At 40.3% G+C, this 26,839-nt stretch overlaps 2 protein-coding genes and 1 non-coding gene across 13 annotated transcripts in view; all 3 read right to left on the bottom strand.

Moving 5' to 3' along the window:
• Positions 1-7,846, bottom strand: part of ATRX (ATRX chromatin remodeler) — an 88,611-nt gene extending 80,765 nt beyond the window's left edge. The window contains exon 1 of one of the 3 annotated variants that reach the window (XM_074835342.1): positions 7,611-7,846. In XM_074835342.1, coding sequence (XP_074691443.1) covers positions 7,611-7,630 — 20 coding nt within the window. In that variant the 5' untranslated portion in view covers positions 7,631-7,846. Of the gene's footprint in view, positions 1-4,135; positions 4,177-5,269; positions 5,367-7,610 lie in introns of those variants that run through there. The other 2 variants (XM_074835344.1, XM_074835341.1) reach the window with 2 other exon arrangements.
• Positions 7,847-9,815: 1,969 nt separating this feature from the next.
• On the bottom strand, positions 9,816-25,803 carry MAGT1 (magnesium transporter 1). Of its 9 annotated transcripts, XR_012624623.1 has the most exons (11): positions 25,687-25,803; positions 24,274-24,443; positions 23,298-23,415; positions 21,810-21,950; positions 21,210-21,350; positions 20,781-20,870; positions 18,009-18,072; positions 15,893-15,967; positions 15,359-15,449; positions 14,080-14,175; positions 9,816-11,962 (listed from the first exon to the last, which is right to left on the bottom strand). XR_012624623.1 is itself a non-coding variant. In XM_074835346.1 (10 exons), the coding sequence occupies exons 1-10, from the start codon at positions 25,795-25,797 to the stop codon at positions 14,160-14,162; spliced, it is 1,017 nt and encodes a 338-aa protein (XP_074691447.1). In that variant the 5' UTR covers positions 25,798-25,803; the 3' UTR covers positions 12,695-14,159. The 9 variants fall into 9 exon arrangements, 1 of the variants encoding a protein (XP_074691447.1); XM_074835346.1 differs by lacking the exon at positions 9,816-11,962 and having other exon boundaries at positions 12,695-14,175; XR_012624625.1 differs by lacking the exons at positions 9,816-11,962; positions 14,080-14,175 and adding an exon at positions 16,256-17,268 and having other exon boundaries at positions 15,371-15,449; positions 15,893-15,986; positions 17,983-18,072.
• A 786-nt stretch (positions 25,804-26,589) lies between these two features.
• On the bottom strand, positions 26,590-26,705 carry TRNAL-CAA (transfer RNA leucine (anticodon CAA)). The gene is made up of 2 exons: positions 26,668-26,705; positions 26,590-26,635 (listed from the first exon to the last, which is right to left on the bottom strand). It is a non-coding gene; the product is annotated as a tRNA-Leu (tRNA).
• Positions 26,706-26,839: the final 134 nt, after the last annotated feature.

Raw genomic sequence — 26,839 nt, 5'->3', positions numbered from 1 at the left:
CTCCCTCTACTATATAGCAACAGTCCCTACACTATTTACTAGTGCTTTCAGGCTTACATGTTCTAAGCAAATGGGCTTCACCATCAGTCTAGAGTTATTTTGACACTGTTTAGCCTAATTAAAACAGGAATGAAAGGAAAGGTGTCCTACTATTATTGGTTTGGCCATGAACCTGATTTGTGACCTTGGGAAACTATCTTGTAAGAATATCATTTCTTACCTACATTCAGAGCAACTGCTGTAATCTTAAACGGTAAACGCCTGGCCCTTACTAGGATTAAAAAAAGTACCTATCAGGCAAATCACTGCTTAGGCTAAGTGATTCTACAAACCCATAGAATATGTAAGAAGAAAACGAAGGGACAGGCCAAGTCCTAATCTCAACACAACATACTTCATTCAATCCGGCTGTTGACTGCTGCCCCTTGTATGCGCTTACCTGCACTGCGTTTGCATGGCAAGGTTTTGGTAGCCGGGGGCTGCAGGGGTGGCTCTGTGAGAAGCTGCCAGAAGCTTCCCCCGTGTCCGACAGAGCCAATGCCAGCCGGCTCCAAGACGGACCCGCCGCTGGCCAAGGCCGAGCCCATCAGCGACAGTGGTAGCAACTCTGGGACAACGTATTTAAGAAGGGGGAAAACCAGCTGTGGAACAGCAGCTGGGAGAGAGGAGTGACAATATGTGAGAGAAACAGCCCTGCAGAGCCCAAGGTGAGTGAAGGAGGGGAGGAGGTCCTCCAGGTGCTGGAGCAGAGGTTCCCCTGCAGCCCGTGGTGCAGCCCGTGGTGAGGCAGCTGTGCCCTGCATCCAGGGAGCTCCACGGGGGAGCAGACACCCACCTGCAGCCCGGGAGGGACCCCATGACAGAGCAGGGGGATGTGCCCAAAGGGGATGTGACCCCACGAAAGAATAGTTTTAAAACTGTATTTCCTTTAAAAAAGTGAATTTCTCATTCTTCCACAGGATCCTACCAACTTTTAGTCCAAGTGTCCCTCATCTGAATTTCAAGGGGCTCCTCAAAGTCAGTGAAACGGGAGTGCTTTCCAGCTTTTCATCTACCTCAATGTTGACAAATAAGTTTCTGCAAAATTTTTCCTATCTTAAGTATTCACCTTCCTTAAATTCAACATTTGTGTAAAATCTTTCTACGTTTAAACTTTTAAAAATAGTTCAAGGCCACAAGTTTTTTAAATTCATCTTTACAGTTGCTTCACGTTAAGTCCCAATCATTTTTCACTTTTGAAGCTGCAATGAAATACTGCAGAACAAGTATTAAGTAGACAAAATTAAACAATCATTAGTAAAACAAAATTAAAGAAAGATATGCACAGAAGGTGATTCATATTAAAAAGTAGCCATTTCTTCTACTGAATGTAGATAATTTCCCTAATCCAGCTCACTGCTCATTGGTATGAATGCTTCTGCAAGCTGAGGTGATGACAGTCCGAGCTGGGGAAGAAGGGACTGTAACTCCAGTGGCAGCAATATGCTACACGAGCTTCAACTATCATACAGCAGCAGAATTAGTTGGTCAGGTAAATGACACCAAGAATCACAGAATCATTTAGGTTGGAAGGGACCTCTGGAGATCACTTACTGCAACCCCCAGCACAAGCAGAGACATCTACAGGAGGTCACCCAGAAATACGTCCAGTCAGGTTCCAAATACCTCCACAGATGGAGGCTCCACAATCTCTCTGGGTGACCTGTTCCAGAGTTTGACCATTTTCACAGTAAAAAAGTTCTCGTGTTTAGACAGAATTGTTCCACATTAAACGTATTAAATCAGACACAGTCAGAAAACACCAGAATGCCAAAGCTCTGACTGAAAAGATATGCATCTTGCACTTCACCAAACTCAGAGATTTTATGCTTAAGACTTCATTAACACAGATTCACTCTTTTACATTGTTTAGAACTGACTTTAAATCCACAGGGGCTTAATCAAGTGATACCTAGTACAGTTGAAGACACTCAATGATGTGGGTGAAGTAACTCTGGAGCTTAAGTACAGCATAACTGGTTCAGACAAGTAAACAGAATTATCTTCCTCCAGACACACAAGGGGAATAAGAAAGCAATGGTTCAAAGTCACCAAGAGACCCTTTACTCTGTTCAAGGAAAATTACACATTCTTTTTGTTGAGATGGTATACAAACAACTGTATCAGGATTTGGCTGAAAGTTACCATGCTTCACTAAAAGGTGAAAAATTATTTGGTTTTAATCTGTTTCTTTAGTGGAAGCTTAAAAAAACCTCAAAAAACCAAAAAAACCCACAACAAGCTAAGACGAACAATCTCATTGTTAGGTTGGCCCAAAAGCCACACAGAAGTCTATAACTTCAATGGCAAAATAATCCGCAAGCTGAAAAAGACTGACTGAAATCAACCACTTGAAAATCTAAATACAGTATTTTCACCTTCATGAGTCAAAAATCATGGCAAATCAAATACCTCACTATATTAATTCAGGAAAGGAAGCTCCAACTAGCATATATAACATATGAAACAAAGTTGTATTTAAAAAGCTTAAAATGCTTTGTTTAAAGGGAAAGAAGGGCTCCACATCCAATAGCATCACCCTCCTTTAAGTCTAAAACTGCCTTCTCTTTTGCTTCATTTGCCTTCTGCTTCCTGGACTTTATCACAGATTCTCAACGAGACATCACTCATTACAAACTCTTAAGAACTAAAGCATGTCCCTTCAAGTCTCCCAGATATTCCCAATCAGGTTTGCTACAGGTTTTAAGCGTTGTAGCCCATCTGAAACATACGTTTTTTATTTTACAAGATAAAAGTCATCTCAGTTTGCCCCACTGCCAGTACTGAATTTATCGCCTATTTTTTTTTGTTTTACTTCACATGATAGATGTATTTACCCAACAAGGCTTCTACAGATGAACCTAGTAAGACCTGCAGTTGGACCCAAGACACGACATTTCTACAACCATGCAACTTTCAGACTTACAAATAAACTGCCTAAATAGCACTAAAGTTGACAACCTGTGTAATCAAGCTCTTGATTTTTTTCAAGGTTTCACTCCTTTTCCAAAGAAAAAAATCAACATCAATCAATCCATCATCCCTCTTGAATGACAACTGTCTGGTGGCTAGGTTTTACAGCAAATTATGAAAGCTTCGTAACTCTTCCTTTAGTAAAACTGGGCACTTCACCTACCATCTTTAAGTCAATATAAAACCTTCCATTATATTTGCAACTGAATTTCTAAAATTTCTTCTTCCTCCTCCTGAGTCACCACTGAACAACTTGCCACTGACCTATCAGTGAACCGATTCATGTTTCCAAATCACCTGCAGGCAGAAGCTGAGCTCCAGTGATACAAAATGTGATTTCATGAGGTTCAGAAGTATCCTTAGGCTCTCCTGTTTATAAGAGACACATTTAGTGATCCAATCTAAAAACGTACTTTGTCATAGACTGTAGGCATTTGTTTTTACGATGAACACAGCACATTTTAGTAGTATTTTTGATACTTTCTTTTGGTGGGGTATATCCACATGAAAAGCACTAACTTTTCCTCCCTTCAAGCAGAGGGCACAAGTGCTCATCTACAATGGAACTGGAAATTCCAAGTTTCCACAACATTAAGGCCATCCTACTGCAGGATTTGTATTATACACCAAATTATTTCACAGAAAATGAAGATACCTTCAGTTAAGCTCTACAGACACCCTGACACAAAGTTTACAAGACCTTAACAGAGACAGTACTGTACTAAAGCAGAAATAATGAAGTCACTGTAGTAGGTTCCACTCTAAGAGAATTTAAGTAGCACAAACACATCAGTTCTGGGGCACATCTGGCACAGGAGACAACAACCAGCCTAAAGTTTTGCTCTTCTTGGAGGAAAGAGTCAAAGAATGTGCTTATGGCCATTCCACATGATTGTGTGAAAGCCAGCTAACTTACACTGTTGTGGTAGTTTAAACCCGGATGGCAGCCAAACACCACGCAGCCGCTCACTCACCCTCCCCCACCCCCGGGGAATGGGGGACAGATGGAGGGTTAAGGAGACTCGTAGATTGAGATAAAAACAGTAATTGAAATAAAATAAAAATATAATAATAATAATAATAATAAAAATACAAATGAGTAATGCACAATGCTATCGCTCACCACGCGCTGACCGATGCCCAGCCCATTCCGAGCTAGTGATCCCAGAAGAGAGAGAATCCTGAAACCACAATCCTGGAAGAGAGAGCAAGCTTCCCGATCAACCCTTATCTATATACTGAACATGACGTTGTATGATACTGGAATATTCCATCGGCCAGTTTGGGTCCGTTGCTCTGGCTGTGCTCCCTCCCAGCTTCTTGTGTACCTGCGCACTGGCAGGACATGGGAAGTTGAAAAGTGCTTGATTTCTTAGCAACTAAAAACATCAGTGTATGATCAACATTCTTCTCGTATCAAATCCCATACTGAATCCAAAACACAGCACTATTCTAGCTACTAAGAAGAAAAAATTAGCGCTTTCTCAGCTGAAACCAGGACAACTGTACCTCCAGAGAATATGGAAGATTGCTATTGACTTATTTCCAATTAAATTATTGTGGCATTAAATAACATGCCTCAAACAACCCTATAATATCACTCAGAACAAAGAAATTCAAGGGACTCAAAAGCACAGAAAATTTAACAAAATGTTAAGATCAAGTTACCAAAATATTATACTGAAAGTTGAAGTCTGAAGCATTAAAAAAATGAAATTTATTTTGCCAACTTAAAAAAATCTAGTATCACTACATTGACTACCAGATGGTTGAAGTGAGAAAGATTCAGAGCTTGCCTTCTTTTTCTATTGTTGTCCTTATTTTGTACAATGCATGAACTGATTGGTAGGAACAGTTAGGTGACTATGACAAAGATTCCTCCACTTCAGAAAAAAAAAAAATCAAGTTTTTTGGGCAAAAGTTGTAGAGAAATCTATTTTATAAACATTTACAGAGGCAGTGGGTTTTTTTAACTTTCTTAGAAGTTACTCCAGTTTTCATCATGTTTTTCAGCATTCCAAACTTCTAATTCTGAACATGGAAGACTCCTAGGTTCTTAATATTAAACAAAATGTGCCTTATAACAAAAGTTTGGAACTTCACAGCCAGCAGACTAATATTGATTGATTATTTTCCTTTTAAACACTATCTTTCAGAAATGCTGGGAAAAGATTTTTCCATCACAATTCTATTGTCTGCGTATCTTCCAAAGAATTCTAACAACAAACTCCTAGCTTTATTTCTGTACATGACTTACATGAGCAAAACTGCAGAGAGCAGAAGATGAAATGAGTGTGTAGGGTGACTGTGCAGGGTTCAGATATGCAGGCAGCTGACAGGCCAACAGGACTTGTGGGAGATGGGAACAAAAGAGAGTGAGTATGTTATTCTTTTCCCTCTCATTCTTTCCAACTCCAATTTTAAGTAGAACTCGAAGTGACAGAAATTTTTAAAAAGCCCATACAATGCGTTCATCAGCTTATACCCCTGAAACCACGGTACCCTACAATAACATGCCTAGTTCCTGGCATGGAACTGTTCTTATAACAGAAACAAACTGTTCAAGACAAGCTCTATATGGGATGAGAATTATAAAAATCATTTAAACCGAATAACAACTGAGTTCATGACCAGGAAAAAAGTCTGGAGCGCCAAAAGAAATATTATGTCCATCTACTTAAAAGTAGTTTGTCACAGGGCCTATTATATGGGACAGATCCAACCCAAAGACTACATACAATCTCACATCTATATGGTACATACTCTTTGCTCTTCAAGATTACAAACAATCTGAAATAACCCATTTTACCTTTCTGTCTGCAGGTAATCTGAAAAATTGCATGGAAAAATGTGTGAATTTCTGTATCCTCTGCCACTGAAGCATCAATTAAAGGAGTCCCTTAGCAGTAACACTAATTGTTGCACTAACAACAACATAAGAACATGGAAAGGGTTAAGTACAAAACCTTCATAATGTAGACCAGGAACAAGTGGTTCAAAAAAAGACAAAGCAGAATATGGGAAAAGAGAGAACAAAATATAACAGTCACAGTAAAGGAAAAAGCAAAGTGGTCCAAATGGAAGAGCATTTTTCAGAATATATAATGCTAATTATGACCATAGAAGTCAATAAACATTATAAGCCAGACCTTTTACAGAAATCAAACTCCACTCTTGATTTTCAGGGATTGGGGAAGAAAAAGAAGAAAGCCCCTTAATTAGTATTTTAGTTTACACACAAAATAATTGATCCAACACAGAAGTGGTTTAAGCTGTCAAAGTACTTTAAGAACACAGAGGGGAGAAAGTGGAAGTGAGAAAAAGAAAGGTGGAGAGATGGACAATCCCTGTCTTATAAAATAAGGAAGAAAACATATGTAGAATAAACTACTAACTGTTGGGAAGTGATGAAACAAATAATGTGTATTTGTAATATGACTTACATCAGCATGGGATCAACATCAATAACAATGATAACCTTCTAAAAATCTTTTTGTTAGTTAGGAGTAGATGACATTCATTACTTCCTCAGAAATGTTAAGGCTCTAAAATTAAGTAATATACAAGGAAAGAAAACTATCATCCCTTTAACTTTCAGCTGCAACTACACAGTAGTTATGAACTACTCAAAATAAGTCTAAAACTGGGTGGTGAAGATACACAAATATGACCATAGAAAAAACTTTATCCAAGGCTCAGTACTTAAGACAGCATGATGCTTCCTCTTCTTGATACTGTTTGATTTTGAAGATACATGCAACGCTTGTGATAGTCAAGTGACAACACCTTATTGTTTATATAGTGCCTTAGGAATGTGGAATATTTGGGGGTGATGGGCTGTGTTGATCAGATCCCTTGAGATACCGATAAACCGAAAGCACACAAAGCCAACTATTTATTAATAGTTTAACATGGCGTCTTTCTTAACACTGACTTCACTTGGGTTTTTGTCAGCTTGCTTACTTTACGCAGCAAAACAGGAGCTGTTTGCAATAACTAACACGGTAGGAGACAGCTCTTCAAGGGTAGAGGGAGATGTTTGTAAACCAGCATGAAAACAGATCCTTCACGGGGGGATCAGCGGGAGAGGAAGGACTTTACTACAGCACAAACACGTGGGGCGGGGGCGGACAAACGGAGGGCACATCCCGTGGCGCCCGGCGGCGGGGGCACGGCGGCCGATGGCGGCGGGGGCACGGCGGCCGATGGCGGCCCCGCCCCTCCAGGCCTTCCCGCCGGGACGGGACGGGGCGGCCCTGCCCAGCCCAGCCCTACCCGCCCCTCGGGCCCGGGGAAGAGGGGCGGGCGTGCCGCCGCTGCTCGAACGCCGGACCGCGGCGAGACCAGCGAGCCGAGCCGAGCGCCCGCCGCCCGGCCGCCTCCGCCGCCGCCCCCTCCCCCTGCGCTACCCACCTGGCCTCCCGCCGCCATCCCGCCTCCCGCCCGCCAGCGCCCGCCGCCCCGGGCCCGTCCCCGTCCCCGCCCCACCCCCGCCGTGGGGCCGCGGGCCGGGCCAAGCGGTGCAGCCGCGGAGGCCGCCCGCCAGCAGCGGCCGCCGCTCCCCCCGCCGCCCGGCGGGGGCGGGCTCCGGGCCGTACCTGACGGGCTCTGCGGTCATGTCTCCGCCGCCGCTGCTCGGTGCGGCCGGCCGGGCCGGAACCGGGCTCAGGCGCTAAAAGGAGACAAAGCCGCTATTGCCACCATCGCCAGCTCCGCCGCCATCTTATCGGAGGGAGGCTGAGGGAGACCTGCCTCCTGCCGCCTTCCTCCTTCGCCGACTCCCATTGGCTCCTTGCCGCCCCCAGCTATTTTCTAATTGGGCGGCTGCGACGAGGCCTGTTGCTAGGGTCGTTCACGTCACCGTCCCAACCTTCCCCGCTCTGATTGGCTGGAGGGAGGGTTACATCACCGGCACGGGCCTGGCGTCACGCACCATGTCGCGTGACATCATTTCAAAACAACGTGCACTGAGGGCTCTGCCCAGCAGGGGGCTCCAGCCAACGGCTGCCCCCACGGCCTCGGCCCCTGTGGCGGGAGCCACGCGCGCGCCCGGCCCGTGCAGGCCGGCAGCCGACAGCGGCGTCACCCCCAGCCCCTCCCCAGCCACCCACCTCCAGTCCCAGGGCGGCGGCTTGGGGCGGGCTGCGCCCTGCCTTCTACAACATCGGGGTGCTTCAGTAAATCCGCCACAGGAAGAGCAACGCTGCCATGCCAGCCAGACTCTAACGGCAGCACCAGAACGACCCCAATCCTCTGTGGGGATCAGCCGCTCAACACAAAGCAGACCAGGCCACGAGCACAGAAGCGAGCTTTGGAGGAGACAGTTTCCCAAGTACAGAGTAAAAAGACAGCAAGATATGAATTATGTAAGCTATACCGAGAATTATCAAGGTTGAACTTGTTGAACAGCACCCAAGTTACACTGATGGCTGGAGCTTCACTTAAGCCCAGCTTTGCTAGAACTTTTTTTTTTTTTTTTAAAAAACAGACAATTAGTTAAGGAAATGCATTGTTGGCAGCCTCACATGAGTATGTCAAGATCATTTTCCCTGCTTGTACTAGCAGCTTCTACATTCCTGTCAGATGTTAAAAATCTGAAAAGAAGAGGAATGGAATACATGCCTATTCACAGGGAAAGAAGTGACATGCTTTTGTGAGAAGGCTACCAAACTCCACAGGCTGGGCTTTTCATGAAAACTTCATCTCCCCACATCACCAAAACAGAACAGACCACCAAGTCCACTACCACACAGTCACAGAATCTGAAACAGGTGACAAGTATTATTCACTTATTATAAAGACAACCAGTTTTGAAAACTGACACATTTTTCTGCAGAAGCTAAAAAAAGTACCAACTCACAATGGTTTAATAAAGCAATGTGAAACATACAAGAAAAAAATCATGAAAGCCTTGTCATCTTAAGTATAACTACTTCTTAATATCTATTTCATTTTAAAAGGCAATGATAACAAAATAAATAGCATTTTTGCACTTTAACATATACAAGCTTACACATCCCAGGGAAATTCTACAAACTGGTCTAAAAAGAATTTGCTTTAGAATTTTACATTTTAACCAAGAACTGCATCCTGTATTTGCTGAATTTTAGTAATACCAAACAGCAGATTTAATGACACCTTTGTTAACAAATGCTATTTCATGGTCAGTGCTACAGTTTTAAAAGACCAAAGCATCACCTGCCTTCTAGCTAAGTTTTAGAAGGAAAAAAATAAATCGGTGTTAACTGACTGCATCAAATTTTGTAAAACGATTGTAAAAAAGACATTCTATTTTTTTGTTAGAGAGATGCATTAAACTGGAAGCTTCATCTATTCTTAGCTTTGCATTAGTATTTCAACTGTGTGATTAAAATAAGAACACAAAAACATTTCTTTTCCTCTTCAAAGGATTTAGTCTGCTTTATGTACTAATACCCTACCAATTTAGAATAACTACATGGATATATTTATTCCTATTACTCTATACTTTTTCTTTCGCTATTTCCTTGGGATATGGAAGAAGGTATTTTAAAGAAGTTTAAAAAAACCCTAAATTTAGTTGCTTCCAATTCATAAATTTACATATACGTTGCATGTGAAAAAGAAATCCTGTTGTGAGAACAGGTCAAGATTAAGAATGGAAATGTTTCCGTCTCCCAGCAATTACTCCAGAAGACAAAATCTGACACTGTCATGAGGTTGTGAAAAACAGATTGCAGAAGCACACTGAAATCTGCGCATGGACAGCTATTACATGCACCTGTAAAGAAACATTTTGCACATCTAACATACCTACAAGTCTCCCCAGCACACAGGACCCCTGCCCCCAGCGCTCTACTAATAAGACTGCTGGCTGCTCCAATATACCTGGAAGAATGAGGATTCAGAGCTTAGTTTGCAGGACAAACCAAGGGCCACTGTACAGTCTCATCACACCAATTTTTTTTTTCATAATGATAGTAATTAGTTTTCTTAAGTAGATATTAGCCTACTTAAGAAAAATGGCTAAGACATGTATAGTTATCAATTGACAAGAGAATATTTTAATAACTTTATGTGCTCCTGACCTAGAAATACAAACTACATATATATCTTTTTCAGATTATTATCTGTGATAAAAGTAGCACAATTAATCCAGAACAATAAAACACTATGCTTAAATTCATTTTACAGGAGCGGTCAAGATCTGAGCTTTTAAATGCAATAGATTATGTGCAACAAAACTCCTCTATTCGTCAGACAAAAAGCATGATAAAAACTGAAAACAGATGACTGCTTACTCAAGAGCCTGGGTTTGTTCTTTGTTTTGCTGTTATTCTATTCCCCTTAATAAAGTTCAAAGTGATGGTGTGGAATAAGTTGAATAGTGGTTTGTATTTGATAATTAAACCTTTTCAGCATGAGAAAGCAGGAAACATCATGGTCCAACACAGAAAAAAAGGACCAGTACTTTTCCAAATCCTTTATGAGAATTAATTTCTCATAGCAGATGAAAAACACTTTGAAATTTTAACTTCTTAAAATACCTGATTTTAGCATGAGTGATTTTGTTATAGACTGGTTAATTTTTAGAACACGCTATCAGAAACCATTGCTAATAAACCATAAAGGAACACTACAGACCATTATTATCTCCTGACAAAGTCTGGCTACAAGATGCCACGATCTAGCATAATCTGGTGTCACGGGCAGCATATCCAAACAACCTTAAGCAATTCAGGCATCTGATTTTCTTCTGATGTTCCTAATGTTTAGAAAATTAAGCCATGAACTTTCAATACTTTTAAAATTCTACTTTGATTTTTCAGAAATATAGACTAGGAATATAAAAAAAAGTCACTGTTACACTTACTTTTATACTTCTTGAACAAGGCTCAGAATGAGCCTTGCTGTATTTAGTGATATGTCCAATAGTTGTAACCATAAAAGCATCTACATTTTTCTCCTAAAGCCTCTGGGCAGCCATCATCTCATCGTATTCCCCAGACACTGATGGCTATCCCACAGCCTGCCAAAAGGTTTAACTTGTTCTTACACATTCAGACGGGATGGTATCTTAATCACGTGATTGCCTATGTGCACTCAGCCACACAGATGGGACTCTGAGGTTATTTGCACAAGCACCAGGCCATACACAGCAGATGCAGAGCTGCACACATTTTCTGTCCTGTTGGAGGACTAAGCAGCTCTGGCCCTGAAGGGCATGTATTTATGAAGCATCTCTGTTCAAGGCTAAACTGCAGGAATGACTACTACACACCATCATTAAGAAGCACGTTCTGTGCTGAACACCAGAATGGTTTGAAGACAGGAGCTTCCAGTAAATTGTAGACAACACAAAGCATTACCTAGATTAATCCAATTAGATTTACTATCTTGCCTTGGGCTTAGCTCATCAGAGAGCTCCCCAAATTATTTCTAGCTATTATTCCAAAATATTTTTAAAATACACCACAGCCCCTTCTCAAAAAAGGAAAAGCAGCAATCTTTGAGGCCAGCCACATTAACAAAACTACACAGTCCACTTTCAGCTATAGAATATACCATTTCCTCCCTTTATTATAGTAAGTGTTTTCTAAAGGTGAGCTTTTAGGGTACTTCCAAGCTGTTCAATGACTCACTTTCTAAAGGAGATGGCCTCATCAAACTCCAAATTTGAGCATACCAGTTCTCAAATGCATTGCCTCTTCCACCTTTGTTCTATTGGTCCAGAACTGTATTATACTAACTAGTTAGTGAGATGCACGTGCCAATGGTCCCAAAGAATCACTCTGGGTACCAATTATAGATGGCCATTACCTTTCAAATGTTGCACAAGTGAAATCTTTCTAGAATTGCATCATCTCTCAATCTGCTACAGGTACCTGCAAGCACTCAATCTTCTTTTGCTCCACTATCACACTTGTTCCCTCCTCCATGCACTTCAGTTTCAGTCTAAAGAGCAGAAAAACTGTTGGAAAAAGTAAGCATTATTTTCACTTCATGTCATCATGGAAAAGAGGAAAATCCAAAACTCTCAACACCTACACCTCCTTAAGTGAAAGGCCAACATGCCTCCACCATCCACCAGCATGGTGTGCAACTTTGTAAAGCTGGACAATAAAGGACTAGATCCTTTTTAGAGGGATAGAATAAAGTATGCACAATGTCAGAAAAATTAGAAACAAGTCTGAAAGTTTAAGAAAAAAACATTACTTCTTTAGAGTAAGATTATAAACCACATTCACCTACACTGCTAATGACTGAAGTACAACCAACCTAACAAGTTTATTGGAAGCACTGTACAACAGCGCAGGAAAATCAGCAACAGGCACAGCAGTCCAGAATCATTCCAGGCAAAACTACAGTGCTAACTAGATTCCTCCTGAAAAAACACTGTTAGTTGATCTGCCTAGGACTCCAGGAAGCCAAGACTTTCACCTCAGAACAGCTGTCAAAGACAAGTAAAAACAATGCAATTTTTATGCTATTAGTTGGCTACATGAGAAGATCTCTAGTGTTGACATTTTGGTCTGTAATTTCCTGCATAAACACATACATGCTATTAATCCAGTCTACTCAGCCATACTCAGGTTATTTACTGTATACAGACATTTTTATTAACATATTGAAGCAATAGTGGAAGAAGAGGGGTTTGTCTGTTTTGTTTTATGTTAAAGTTCAAAAGACACAGGAGCATGGATTAGACTAAAAAATTTTATTGAAACTTGTCCAAAATCCAGTCAGGCACACTAAGGCTTGTCATTCTGTATGGCATAGAAAAATGCAGCTCAACAAGTTGAAACATCAAACAACTAAATTAGTGAAGTTAAGGCACTTGAGATGAGTGTTAATTTAGCAAAATTGCATAAGAATAACATTCTACTTTGAATGACACAGTCCTTTCCAAGATTCAATCTAAAACGTCCAAATTCTGTAACCCCCTGAGACAGGGGAGAGGCAGAAGCAGAAGACAAAAGTCTCATCCTATTTTCCTCTGACTAGTAACCTCCAAGGCCACCACAGTCTACAGAAGGAAGTATTACTGAATCAGGCTGAAAAGATTTCCTGTAGTACAGGTGTTGAACTACACAACAGTTTGGGCTGAGGCACAATGTCTTCCACTCAAGAATCCTTAAGGCAAAGTATCTTTGAGATGAGAGAACAAAAGGAGAGAGCAAAAAGCACATGCATTCAATTGTAAGGCTAAGAAATCTTTCCTGGGGTAACAATATTTATCCTGGGATTAGATATCTCTGCCCATTCCCATATCCTCCCCCAAGGATAAAAACTTGGAAGAAAATCAATGGAGAATGCAAGAACTAATCTGATATCTGTTGGTTTGTCAGGGCTCTGAGCAATAACTTGAAAGCCAGTCAGCCAGTTACAAACTTTTAATTCATGCTGCAGATAGCTAGTTACCTTTGTAGTTCTGGTTTGTATTTTTAAGAGTGTGAGCATTGGTCAGTTTAAGAGTATTTTTTTTGGCTCTGAGCCAATGCTTACAACTGTGGCAGTTTCAGCATTTGGCAAAGAAAGTTTTTAATGAATAATTGAATTAACTCAGTTCTACCTACTGAAAATTCTCCTTTCATCTGTGAAACAACCTCTTACATCATCCAGCAGTTAAGTACTCTTCTCCAAAATGACATACAGCTCTAGGATGTGCACATTCCGAACTGGAATTTGGAGTACACTCCAAGGGTTGTGCACAGATTAATGGAAAAGATTTCTAGGTACATAAAGATGTTTTCCTCAACTATGAAAAGACATGACAGAGAAGCTATTGCCACCTGCTATGCACAAACAGGAAATAAAGTGATAAATATTTGAGGGAAAAAGAAACATGGAAAACATTATCCAATTGCATTTGAAGTACTGTTTCTAGTTAGTCTATGCAAGCATTAAAGTTCTGAATTTCACTAGAAGTAGAGTTGTTTAAGAAGATGTAAAGCTTATGAAAAAGAGATTGCATCTTAATACTCTGGATACTTCAGAGCAAATTGCTTGTTATATTTAAGGCACTACATGTTGTCTTTGGTTCAGTGTTTAACTATCTCATTCAGTGTAAAGAGAGGTAGCACGAACCATACATATTTAGCTCTTCCATTCCATTACATGTAATTTCGGAGTCGCCACCCTTCTGATGTTACAGATTCTGGAATCCGTTAACTCATTAGGAAACTGCAAGAACAAAATAACAAACATTTTTATTAATTTTATAAGAAACAAAAGGTGTGCAACATTCTACTTAGCTTTCATATATGCTGAGAAAATCAGAATGAGAAACTGGGCCTGATTTAACTACAACATAAGCAGCTGTAGAGAAGTTGCTTAAAAGTAAGTCTTCTAGTAACGCAAAAGCCAAGACCACCACATCTTACCTACAACAAAGTTAGCAAAAGTACGTAAGATCATTGCATAGACCAGAATAAAAGCTGACCAGTTATTAAACAGGGAATAAGTTCAGTTCCATCATGGTCTTGAGAAAAGTCTTTAGGAAAGAACAAGTTTTATTATTTAGATATTTTTAAATAAGAAATTACTTCTTATAGAAAGGGGATAATATTTGCCCATGGTATTAGCCTTCCAGACAAATTAAACTCCTTGCAGAAGCTGAGATGGTTAGAACCTGGACCCTCAACATGTATTTATTCCTTCAAAATGCATAAAACCTAGTAAAGCCACACAAGATATCTATACCTATCATATATATATATACAAAGCAGTCAATTAATAGTGTTAGACTCTTTTACAGAAGCAATCTCAAGAGGCATGCAGCTTTTAAAGCATCAGCCATCCTCCTTGATCTCACAAATAAGGATTAATAATCAAGACATACGGATATGGAGGAAAAGTAGGAAAAAAAGACACTTGTTTTCAGTATAAATTGGCTGAGATATCACTATGAAAACAGAAATATTTTTTTAATAAGTAATGGCATGAAAAGGAGAGTACCACAATCCTTCCTTTGGCCAGACTGATAAATAATGATATCCACCAAATACTGTTATTTCTGGTCATTGTATCGACCAATATTGCCACTCTTTCAGAAGCAAGTGAAGTATTTTTAAAAGAGTATTTCCCACCAAATTAGATTTCAGAAAATAGGCCTTTGCCTGTTTCTCCATTCTGGTTTATATTAATATTACCAGACAAGGAATACCAGTCAGCAGAACAGATTCATTCATAAGCATACAGTCCAAATTTAAAAAAAAAAAAAAACAAAACACCACAACTTCTACTATCATGCTTGATCTTTAAGTCCTCATCTGTGTTTATCCACTTCCTTCAAAAAAGTCTATGGTGGTGAAGCTGTATCACAATGCACAGGAAAACCATGACTGAAGAAGCAAACAAGACGTACCTGTATGGGTAGCCATGGTATTTAGATCTGAAGACAGACAGCAACCAGCTGAAGAACAACACCACCAAACCAATACCAGCAATACACATAACTGCAAGAGATGCACAATAAGATTCTAGCTGTGACACCACAGTGACTAGGATTTTCAAAAGCACTCTAATATTTACAGATTTGGTCACAGGAGCCTTCTATTGGAGTCACTGAGAAGAACTAAATTAACACCAATTTTCTTTCAAATTCCTACTGTAAATCAATTTTATACCACTGCTTTAAGAGAAAGCAAGTCCCTTCTCTCCCTTACTAGCAAAATGCTGCAAAGCATCTTTATATCGCACCATCTCCCAAAAGGGCTTTGAGTTTATGTTGCGGTTTGCTAAACAACTCCAAATGCTGCCAGAAAACCAAACAATTCACTTCTGCTTATAGGTGGGAAGTATACAAAAGACACAGCACAAAAGCATTTCTATTAAATAGTGTATCAAAAATCTTTACTGAATACGTCTTCTCTTAAGAGAGAAAAGTATTAGTACTTACTTTTTCTTTTTCCCACATCCATGTCAGAAGTAGCAGCTTCATGGAGGAGTACCATTCCTAAAGTAACACCACCATCTACGAACGCTGCTTAAGGCTAAATCAACAAAATACAACAGACTCAATATGATATACTCTCATTCATAATCTTGTAAATTCAGATCCTGCACCACACCTGAGGAATTTTAAAATTCACTGGAAAAACTAAAGACTTCCCAGCCAAACCAGCAACTATCAGGGGAAAAAAAAGCAACTGAAAGGCATTCATAACATCAACTTCTAAGAGAAAAATAAATACAAAGTTTAAAATATAAACTGGAAGGTATAGTAGGTCTTGACACAAAATTAAAACCATGCGTTTATTACCTCAGCTTCTAATGAAACAGCATTCCTTCCCAGAGAGATCAGTCCACTCCTACTACTGCTCTACTCCACTGGAAAATCCCAAAAGGAATTCAACTTCTGCATTTTACTTAGCTAATGGAATGAATAAAATGCATCCAATATTTAATCTAACAGGATATCTTTCGAGTAGCAATATTTTAGTTTTTTCTAATTCTTCAACTAAAAAAAATTAAAGCTTATAAAATTAAGGAAGCACAGACAACTTGAAAGGCCTGACATTTGCAAAGAATGAATCCTAGCAAAGGAAAATAGTGGATCCAGCAGAACAAAAGACAGAATTCCCTAAGATTTCATCCCATTTCACTATAGATGTTCAGTCCCAATCCTCCCCCTGAAACAAGCAATACTTTTCATTGATTGTAATGGGACCGTTAAGAAATTTTTCCATTTCAGATGCGGTCTACTTCAGCACAAGAGAAAAGTGACTTTAATGTACAGGAACCTTGCCAACTTCTACCATTTTAAATGTCTCCAGCGACTGCTAGATTGAGTCCATAATGTGATGGATAGCAGTAACACAAATAAACATCAGCAAAAAGTTTCTAGGTTGAATATGACTGAGTGCATCAGAAGGACAGTAGTAATTAGAAAAAGATCAGAAGTCTCCCTCCAAATGATATAACTATAAGTTAAAAAAATTTTTGGTAATGAATACACAGCAAGAGAGTAAATTTCTTTTAACACCTGCATATTTAAACATCAATTGCTTACTTTATATTATTTTATTACAAAAAATAATTAATCACTTGCTGAAATTAGGACTTTGAATAGATAAAGCAAGAAGGAAAAGGGATACATTAGCAGAAGTCACTCTGTTAAAGAACAGATGTTGCAACAGAAGAGGTTTGTTAATCATTGCCAAGCAGTGAAGAGGACAGGTACTTGAATGAAGTTTTGAAATTATGTGCCTGTAGTAAGTCTGCTATTCTGTATGCTTGTGTACTAAAAAATGTAAACAATCTGGGATGGTGAATCTGCAAGAAAAAATACAATATTAAATGAAATTAAAAATTCTGAATAAAAGATAAAATGCACAGGCTGACACAAGTGATGAGACAAGGAAGAAAAGCTTGAGTCAGACATGACTAAAGTTACAGATGATGGATCAAAAACATACATGTGGGAACAGAAGAAAAGAACATTGAATTTTAGAGCATTCTTATGACTCCAAAGAAGCATTTTTATACAAATGAGAAAGGCAAAAGCTCTTAACCTGCACGTTTCGGCTTGCCTTTCTTGACGGCATAATGCTGGCATGGAAAAATCCTGAATCATTAGCATGAACAAGTGCTAAGATTAAAAATAAAGACGGTAAGCAAAGAAATAAAAGAACAAAGATTGGTAACAGAGGAAAGAATCCAACACCAAAGCAAGAACTAAGTAAGTGAGATTGAAAAGAGACACGCACAGAGGAACAGGGGCTATCCTGAAGAATCTTACGATTCCACAAAGATCCACATCTTTAACACTGTATTCAGTTCAGTCATTAAGCAAGGAAGAAGGTGACAAGAAAGCAGTAAACATTTTTCTATTTGACTTAAAGGTCACTGGCATAGGAAAAATGTAATTGTCAACACAGAAGGGCTCTACAAGCTTCTGCATCAGTATTAGTTGACAGTTACAAGCCTTGACAAAGTACTCCCATAGAAAAGGCAGCAGCATAAGCTAACAGAAAAATCATCACCAACCACATGCTTCTCAGTAGGAAGGATACTAAACAGAAGAACAATGTGTGTTTCTGCCACAAACTGGGCTTGGCTGCTTCCATGGATATAGTTCTGTAAGAGACAAAGAGTAATTGAATTTAGAAGAGACTGGAGTCAACTTTGACATGATTAACAACAGCTACAGAACTTGGAACTGGGTTTTGCACTCTCTTTCAGGAGACAGAAGTTGGAGCACAAACAATTTTGTCTGTTGACCACTGATTGTTCACGAGAGCTGTGTCAGCATCAAAAATCCTTCTTCTATTAACATGTGCAATCAGCTCAAAGTACCAGCCAGATTATAGTAAGTGCAAGTGCAGCTACAACCTTCATGGTCCGGATCCCCTGTTCAGCAGGGCAAAATACCATAATTATGCCCTTCTGCACCCACTGTGATCCAAGTCTGATCTGTTCCCTGACTTAGATTTAGGTTACGTACACTGCTCCTCAGTTTAGGGACAGTCTCTTCAACCTGCATGTGAACCCTACTCATCTGGCTCCAGAACCAAGCATGTGAAATCTTTCCTATGGCATACCAGGAAAAGGAACATCACTACCAGTATCACTGAAGCTTTATTCTTCAATCTCAAAAAGGCTTAGGAATGATGCAAACAGAAGAAACAAAAGGAAGCATTTTCAAGGAAATATTTAAAATATGAGAACTTCCACTCAGTAAGCTGGCTGTTTTATTTACATTAATAGTTTACTAACCAACTGGGTTAACAGAAGATTTGGAATTTGTAAAAGAATGCCATTTTTTACTCCCTTATGGGAAGCTATACACCACTATGGTTGTGATGTTATATCTAAGTAAAAAAAAAAACAAGTTGGATAAGTAGATCCACTTTTTATGGAAGAATACAGGGGGCCTGACCCACCTAACCAGGCATGAAAGGACATTTTACCAAATTAATTCCCTTCTGAGTAAAATACATGAGAAAAGCCAATATGTGAAGAGCATGTGAAGAGATGCAATGCTCTCAATACATTCTGGCTACTTCTACAGTGTATCCCATTCTATATCACGTACAGAGCAGTATATTTCAAGTGATGTTAAAACTGATTTTTCCCAAGAATGGTATTTCCTAAGTCTTAAGGTCACTAGACATTAATTTACCTCAAGAATCGTGAAGAAAGATGGTTTTGTATGGAAGTCATTAGATGGGTATATGAGCTAAAAAGACCAGTTAAACATGAAATTGCCAGGCTCAGCAATGGCTGCTTAGCATGTAAGACTCAACATAAACACCTTTATTTTGCTGTTCGCAATTTATAACTATCATGTCTCTTCATCACTGGAGATACAATATATGTATAAGACAGGAAAGCAAATGTCACAGGTAAATAAATGCTGAAAAGAAAACATGAAAACAAATAAGAATGGTTAAAAGAGGCATAGGAAGTCAGAGAAATGGAAGAGATCCGGTAATTTAAATTAATCTACCTTCAGAACCTAGGCAAAAAAGCACTGTCGTTATGCTTCCTTCAAAATGTATCAATTTGTTTACTTTTACATTCTGGAGAGATGGGGAACAACAGGAAGGAGACCAGCAAGAAGGATGACAGAAATGCTTACCTTAGGTTCCGAAGCAAGGAGGAACCTCCTCCATCCAAGTAACTTGTTAACAAATAGTTTTGGTTACTCTATATGCTATCCTCTTTACCTTAGAGCATTATTTTAGTACCTTCTTAGCTTTCAGTGATTACTAGAATAATCAAAGTTTCCCCACACAAAAAGATGTTGAACTCTCTAGGTATTATTAACACAATAAAAATAAACTCCAAGGTAACACTTTGGAACCAGTATATCCCATTTCCAACAAAGTACCATCCATCTGACTGCAGTCTAATGCTTTATTGCACTTTGAGAAGTTTCTAACAAGAAACTGAGCATGCTGCTAGACAATAAATTAATCTTAATATTTCTCATCTGATCATAGAATGGTATGGGTTGAAAGAATCCCCTCCCTCGACCTGCTGGCCACACTTCTCTTGATGCAGCCCAGGACACAGTTGGCTTTCTGGGCTGTGAGTGCACATTGCTGGCTCACAGTCAGTTTTCCATCCACTAATACCCCCAAGTCCTTCCCTGCAAGGCTGCTCTCAATCCACTCTTCATGCAGTCTCTATCTGTGCTTGGGATTGCCTCAATTAAGAATTGCATTTTTTATCCTATCTCTTAAAAGCTTATTACTGAGCACAGAAAGCAATACACCTAAAAAGCCCCTAAGCAACATTTGTCCTTACTCTTAGAACATCACAGAACTAATGCCACCATTCTTACAGAATTAATGAATAATGAAACAAAAGACTGCCAGAATGACCTTCCTATCAAAAAGGGAATTCTAAGTAATGGTTGAAGTTATGACACAGCAATTACACAACAGAGCACCTCACTTCGGATTAAGATCAGTATTTTGTGATTTCTCAGTAGTAAAGCACAAGTTTGCAAACAGAGTTTCTTCTTTTACTTGAGCCAAGAAAAGGATAAAGCCAATTGGAAGAAAATCTAAATCTTGACTGGAGCTCTGACACTCCTTCTGCTTCAAACAAAACAACTCCCTTATTTTACAGGCATATTTTAAGAGAAGACAGATCCTCTCTGAACCAATCAAGAGCTCTCTAATCTGCCATGCTCACTGCAGAAAAGGTTAACCTCACTGACTTACAAAGAAGCTGCCAAGAACAGAATTTGCACTCTGACTTGCCCCTTTTAGTATCAGCCTTATTCTGTAGAAACACAACAGAAATGCAGAAAAGAAAACAAAGAAAATACTTACCACTTGTCCTGTATGGGGATTCTTGTGAGCATAGGGTGGACCTCTAATGTGGTTCCACATCTGACCTGATGTCATTGCTAACACAAAACACTGAAAAGGAAAGAAGAAACACTATTTAATAAGGATTTTTTTTTTTAAATTTTGGGTTTACCCAATCTCTTTTCATTTCATTCCAAAATGTACTGGTTTGGAATACAGTCTTAGGCTAGGCATTGTGTTACATTTATTTGTATAAAAGGCATCTAATCAAGCATTAACTGAGCTGAAAAGACCAAGATCAAATAGTATTATCAGACTACCAAAGAGTAAAACTAAATGCACCTCATTTTCCTCTACCAAGTTTAAGCATCTTTAAATACAAAAGCTTTTCAAAACCTAAATTGGTACAAAACTCATGACAACAGGCAGACAAGAGTTATAATTACTCACTAAAGCAGCAAATGCCCAGCCAGTTTTGTTATACAGAAAATCCAGATTACTTCCACGCAAATATACGAGGCCTCCAATGACAGCCAGCAGCAGTCCTAACATCAACGGTCCAGCATAGTTTGGTGGCCTTATCACACGAATCTAAACAGAGGATATTTAAATTATTTTCCCTCAATGGGATTATACATTATACCCGCATTCCTGCTAACAAAACCCACAATATATTAGAGTGGAAAAAAATATCAACACACACACAAAATTTCTACATAATAAATCTGACTTGGGAAGTAATGCTTCTTCCCCTACTACCATCACCTTAGTTTTATACACCTTTACTCCACCTAGTAATTTAAAAACTGTTCTCCTTCCATAAGAACACAAGAGGGAGAAGGAAGATGAGTTTTACTATCTTATCAAATACAGAATTATACAAAATATTAGAATGTAAGAATGTAAGAAAACGTAAAGATGTGCCCAAACTAGATTCTGTAGACAAGAGCAGATCATTAGCCACAGAACACAGACGTATTTCATAGCTGGAATTACACAGTGAGGGAGTGCTGCAGAGGTGGTGATGGGGAAAAGTCTGTATATACTTACATTGACATCAGTTCTGTCAGCCACCCAACGAGCAAGCTGTTCAGCTGCAAAGCCGCGCACCTGAAGTTCATATGTGTCACCCCGTTTAGGCTTCCCTTTAGCAGGAAAGTTAATGAAGGTTGGAGCAGAATTCATGTTTAGCTGTATTTAGAAAATTCATAGAAGATACAGCACCATGAAAGGTCTATTTAGTAACATAACCCTATTCCATTTGTTTCTTGCAACACTGTCACTAAATCAATCAGAAAAAGTAACTATTCAATAGATTTCATTGACAATGACTTAAAAAAAGTAAAACCACCACACAGTAGCTTGTATTTCTGTATTTCATAAAAGTAATCAATATACTGCTGCAATTTCCCACTTGTGTTCCATGCTAGTTTCTCCTTTTAGTATTGAGGAACACAATTTTTTTAGCTCTGTCACTAGTTGTTCTGGATGTCTTAGAAAAAATTGTTACTTAGGAGTAAGCTGCTTTTTTTTTTTTTTTCTTTTTAACACAATTAAGCATGCTTTCTAAAGTGATTGACACTTCTTTGTTAGCACTCAGATCTATAGCTACCGATTCAAAAGATTCAGACTAGTTAAAAGGATTATTATTATAATAGGTAAATAAAAGTAGTTGTTTCCAAAATGCAGTTCTATCTTTTCCTAACACTCTTTTTCCCATAGCATTTCAGGTTTTTTGAATCATTTCTTCTCTAAATACTACTTTTGGGAGAGAAATCTGCAAAATAGGAATATATACAATAATTTATAAAGGCCATATCTTGACGAATTTTTAATGTAACAATATGGGAAAATATAACAAGAGTAATAAAAGACATCCCTTTCCATTTCTTCACTCCAAGCTTCCATTTAATAAAATATCATTACCTAAATTGTGTAGCTTTTAAATGGAGATGAGTATCTCTTACCAAAAAAAAAAAGTTGTCTTGCAAAACTGTCATGAACTATTAATGGGATCTACAATTCCAAGCATATGTACATGGAATGTTCTCATACGTATAAAAAAAAAATCTGGTTACATAATGTTAATAGAAAAGCAAAACAACTGAGTACTTGAAAAGAACTAAGTTAACCCATACTGAAAGCCTAAGCTGTCATTCTCTAGTAGTCTAAAAATTGCAGTAGCTGTTCCCAATGACATCAGTGCTTTCTATCTTGCCTCTTCAGGTATCATAGAAGAATTCCATTAAGAATTACACTGTAAGTTATTATAGGAGACAAACTCAGAAAAAACAAGTCAGAGAAGGAAATTTGCTCCTTGTGCCTATTCCAGATTTGTCAGTTCTGTTAATATTATTGCCAACATGCTACTGCCCTCTGCTCTTCTCATTTCTTCTAAGAGTGGCAGCTTTTAACTGTTTAATTATTTCTTTAATGATTGTAACACTAAATTTTGTATACATCTTTACCTTCTTACCCTCAGTCTCCACAACACGAATTAAAGATAATGTTAGAAAAGGAAAAAAAAAAAGACATTACCATCTGAAATACATCTGAGCCTTCATCAAAATCTACCATAGCGAAAAAAATCTTATTGGTAAATGCACTGGAATATCGCCAGGAATTTGCCAGAATCTGGTATTCCTCATCAGCTTGCCTGTAAAACACACAAAGTGAGATGCTGTATCATGTTTGTCCAGAACTCATGTTATAAAACAGCTGAGGGAACTGTAGCCACCCACCCCATTAATGGGTGCATCCCACACACCCTTACATTAATTTTCTACTGTTAAAAGAAAAAGTTTAAGGCCAGACACTCATCTAACAATCAAGTGAAGCATTCAGCACCACTGTTTTTTTAAATGCAAGGGCAAGTTTTGTTGAGTCCATGAACACAAGCAGTTGTAATTTCTAACTGAAATTTGAAATGGAAGACAGCAGCTCATGATTTGCTAGTCCACGGAGCACCAAAATGAGTACAGGTGTGCCCTCTTTTCCATGTCAGTGGATGGATGGGAAACCAGTTAACTTCAACTAACTAGGTATAAAAATCATCTTTACAGACCTCTGCCACCTCCGGATTAATACACGAAAGTCATAATATGGTTAAGGATCCAGCATATTATAATTGTAAATACGTGCCAATCAACAGATTCATTAACAGCAAGTTTTAGACTGCATGGCCAGCAGTAATTCTACAAACATTTTTCAGCAGGTCATTCCAGGAAAGTTGAGTTTTCACCCTCTTTCTCCAGAAGCCTATCAGTGTGAACATTGTTTCTGCAAAGCAGCGATTATTTTAGGAGGGAGATACATAATTAAGGACTATGTTGTTTTCTCACATATGTATTACATATATACTCCCACACATTTAATTTCAAAGATAATCCTACTATAATGTGCCTAGTATATTCCTCCCACATACGTGAAAGTTTTATCCTATTCTTAAATTTAATATCCTACAAAGCATATGATGACTTTCAAGTTCTAATTTAGGACTAAATTGAGCCCATACTTGCACACAACACACTGTCTGTGAGGCTGAAGAGCAGTGAACATCACAATCACCGAGTAATTTCTGGGTGGTGCCTTCACAAGGCGTCGAAATTTGTCACCATTCATTCGAATAACAGATCTTTTACTAGCCCACTCCATTAACTGGTTCACTTTTTCTGATAACACCATCTGAAAATAAAGTCATAGAAACACTGTTGATATTTTGGTTGGTTTTTCTAGTCTTACTGTACAATCTTGAAGGTTTTTAGAACTGACAGAAAGAACAGCTGCACTTCATTTCGTAAGAACACCGACCACGTGATGTGGTCCTTCATTAAGATTCTTGAAGGTGTTCACAGATGCTTTTGACAGTCATGCTAATATTATTAATGTATTTTTAATACACATGCTTTAAGCACTTAGTATTACACCTGCTGGCAAAGACTGTCAGCTCACTAGTACTTTCTCACCTTGCTAATTGTAACATTTCTTTCAGATACACAAACTGCCCCAAATCACTCCACAGTGTTTATTCAATACTAAGTGTTAGATTTCAAAACCTGGTGGAAGTGGAATCAACACCAGAGACAGAAGCACTGTGGAAGTGAGCTCAACATCAAATTTTCAGCATTGCTGGAAAAAACTTGATTCAGTACATATCTGGAGAACTCAGGAGTGCTCAACACTAAGCTCTTCTTTAAAAATGAGCCAAACAATTCTGTAACATTATATAAAGAAGTATTAGATAAGTGACAAACCCCAAAATGTTACATTTATCATAAACTACTTCTCTACTCCTCATGAACACCCTTCTTCAGATAAATACTTTAGGGTAAAAAATAAATGATTCTTCTTTGAATTGCAACTGACACAAGTACGTATGGAGGGATTTTTTCAAACCCTAGGAGACAACCGTGTGGAAGTGACACCTTTGTGATTACAACCAAAGCCAGTCAGTCCACCCGCTCTCCCCCTCCATATCCTGTACTGTAGGGAGACAACACTCTTACAAGTGATTTTTACAAGAACAGAAGAACCTGGAATTAAACACACTCGAAAATAAAAGAAAAATTAGAACTGTTTAATTCTAAAAAGACAACCGCCCCGCTCGGCCCCCAGGCGTGCCCGCGGGCTTCCCCTCAGAGCCTGGCCAGTGCCTCCGAGGAGTGCCGAGCCTCAGGCTGGCGAGACCTGCGGTCGACCCAGGGCGTGCCCAAGCCGCCCAGGGCGCAGCCTGCCGGCCCCCACCCCGCCCTCAGCCTCCCCGGCGCTCGGCGCTCCACCACCACAGCGCAGGCCAGCGCCCGCGGGAACCCACCGCGCCCGGCCCGGCCCGGCCCGGCCCTGCCCCGCAGCGCTGCCTGCTCCGGGCAGAGCGGCGGCCGCAGGCGGGGGCGGCCTGGCAGCAGCGCCTTGCCTCGCGTCGCCTCACCTCCTTCCGCTTCTGCCCCGAGGCCCACGGCCCGCCCCAGGCCGCCAGCAGCAGCAGCGCCAGCACCGGCAACGCCGCCATGTCCGTCCCGCTCGGCCGCCTCGCGCCCATTGGCGGGCGCAGACCCACCGGCAGCGCGGCCCCGCCCACGCACTTCCTATTGGCGGCGGTGCCGGCCCGCGCCTCGCCACCGGCCTCCCATTCGCTGAGCCCGTCTCCGGCAGGCGCTGCCGCTAGCCCATAGGAGCGAGGCAAGCTGGAGCCCTTCGATTGGCGGAGCCCGAAGGGGGGGCCGGGCCGCCCCGCGACCCCAGGGACATGGCGGCGGTGGCGGTCTCTTTGCTACCCGCCTTCGAGAGCGTGCCGCTGCCCTGCTGCAGCAGCCCCTCACTTTGAGGATACACCCGGGCGGTAATTTCCTCAGCTCCGGCCCCTCTTTAAACATTGCAAACTGCTGCACAGCCCTGGTGTGCTTGGGTGCCCGGGGTCCCGGGCGGGGCGGCACCTCAGAGGGGTCAGGCCTCGCGTCGCTGAGCTCCAAGAAACCAAAAAAGGAATCTAGAATAAAACGCCAAGGAACTTAATCGGTAGCTCCCCAAGGTCGTAGGCTTGCTCATTTTTATGCACGCGCCTATGTTGTTGTGTGTTAAAAAGGTTGTTAAAATCGTAAAGGCACTTGCGAAGTCCTCAGCTGGTTACAGGCTCGCAAGCATAATTGCCATGTCTCCATGGTCGTTTTACTTCGGTCTTTCTTTATCTCTGTATTCGAGAACGTGTACACAATAGAAATTATTTCTAGCACCACGGGCTTCGCTGCAATTTCTATTTGCACTAAAATGTCTAGCTCCGGTCCTCTTAGAAATTTGAATTAACACAATGAGGGAGGGGGGGGAAAAAAAGTGGTGTCAGAAGTGGGATTCGAACCCACGCCTCCATACGGAGACCAGAATACCCAACCCGCCGCGGGAAGGCGCGGAACGCCTTGAGTCTGGCGCCTTAGACCACTCGGCCATCCTGACACTGCGATTACAGCCCCCGCCGGGAGATTCTTAACGCTTTCCCCACGGCCGTGCCCGCTCTCCCCAGCGTTCTGCGGGGAGCGCTTCCGAGTCCGAACATCGGAGACGAGCCCCTGCCTCTCCCCCAGCTCCGG

Source organism: Strix aluco, chromosome 10 (assembly GCF_031877795.1).
Source record: "Strix aluco isolate bStrAlu1 chromosome 10, bStrAlu1.hap1, whole genome shotgun sequence".
NCBI classification, from domain to species: domain Eukaryota; kingdom Metazoa; phylum Chordata; class Aves; order Strigiformes; family Strigidae; genus Strix; species Strix aluco.
Note: the sequence above shows the minus strand (reverse complement) of the source record. Positions and strands in the feature narration are given on the sequence as shown.

Coding starts and splice junctions, on each gene's coding strand:
- MAGT1 (XM_074835346.1), bottom strand. CDS start 25,797: ATGGGCGCGAGGCGGCCGAGCGGGACGGACATGGCGGCGTTGCCGGTG. Junction 20,871..21,209: donor GCTGGGCATTTGCTGCTTTA/GTGAGTAATTAT, acceptor TTTCCTTTTCAG/TGTTTTGTGTTAGCAATGAC. Junction 15,968..18,008: donor ACACATTGTTCTTCTGTTTA/GTATCCTTCCTA, acceptor CAGCGTTCGTAG/ATGGTGGTGTTACTTTAGGA.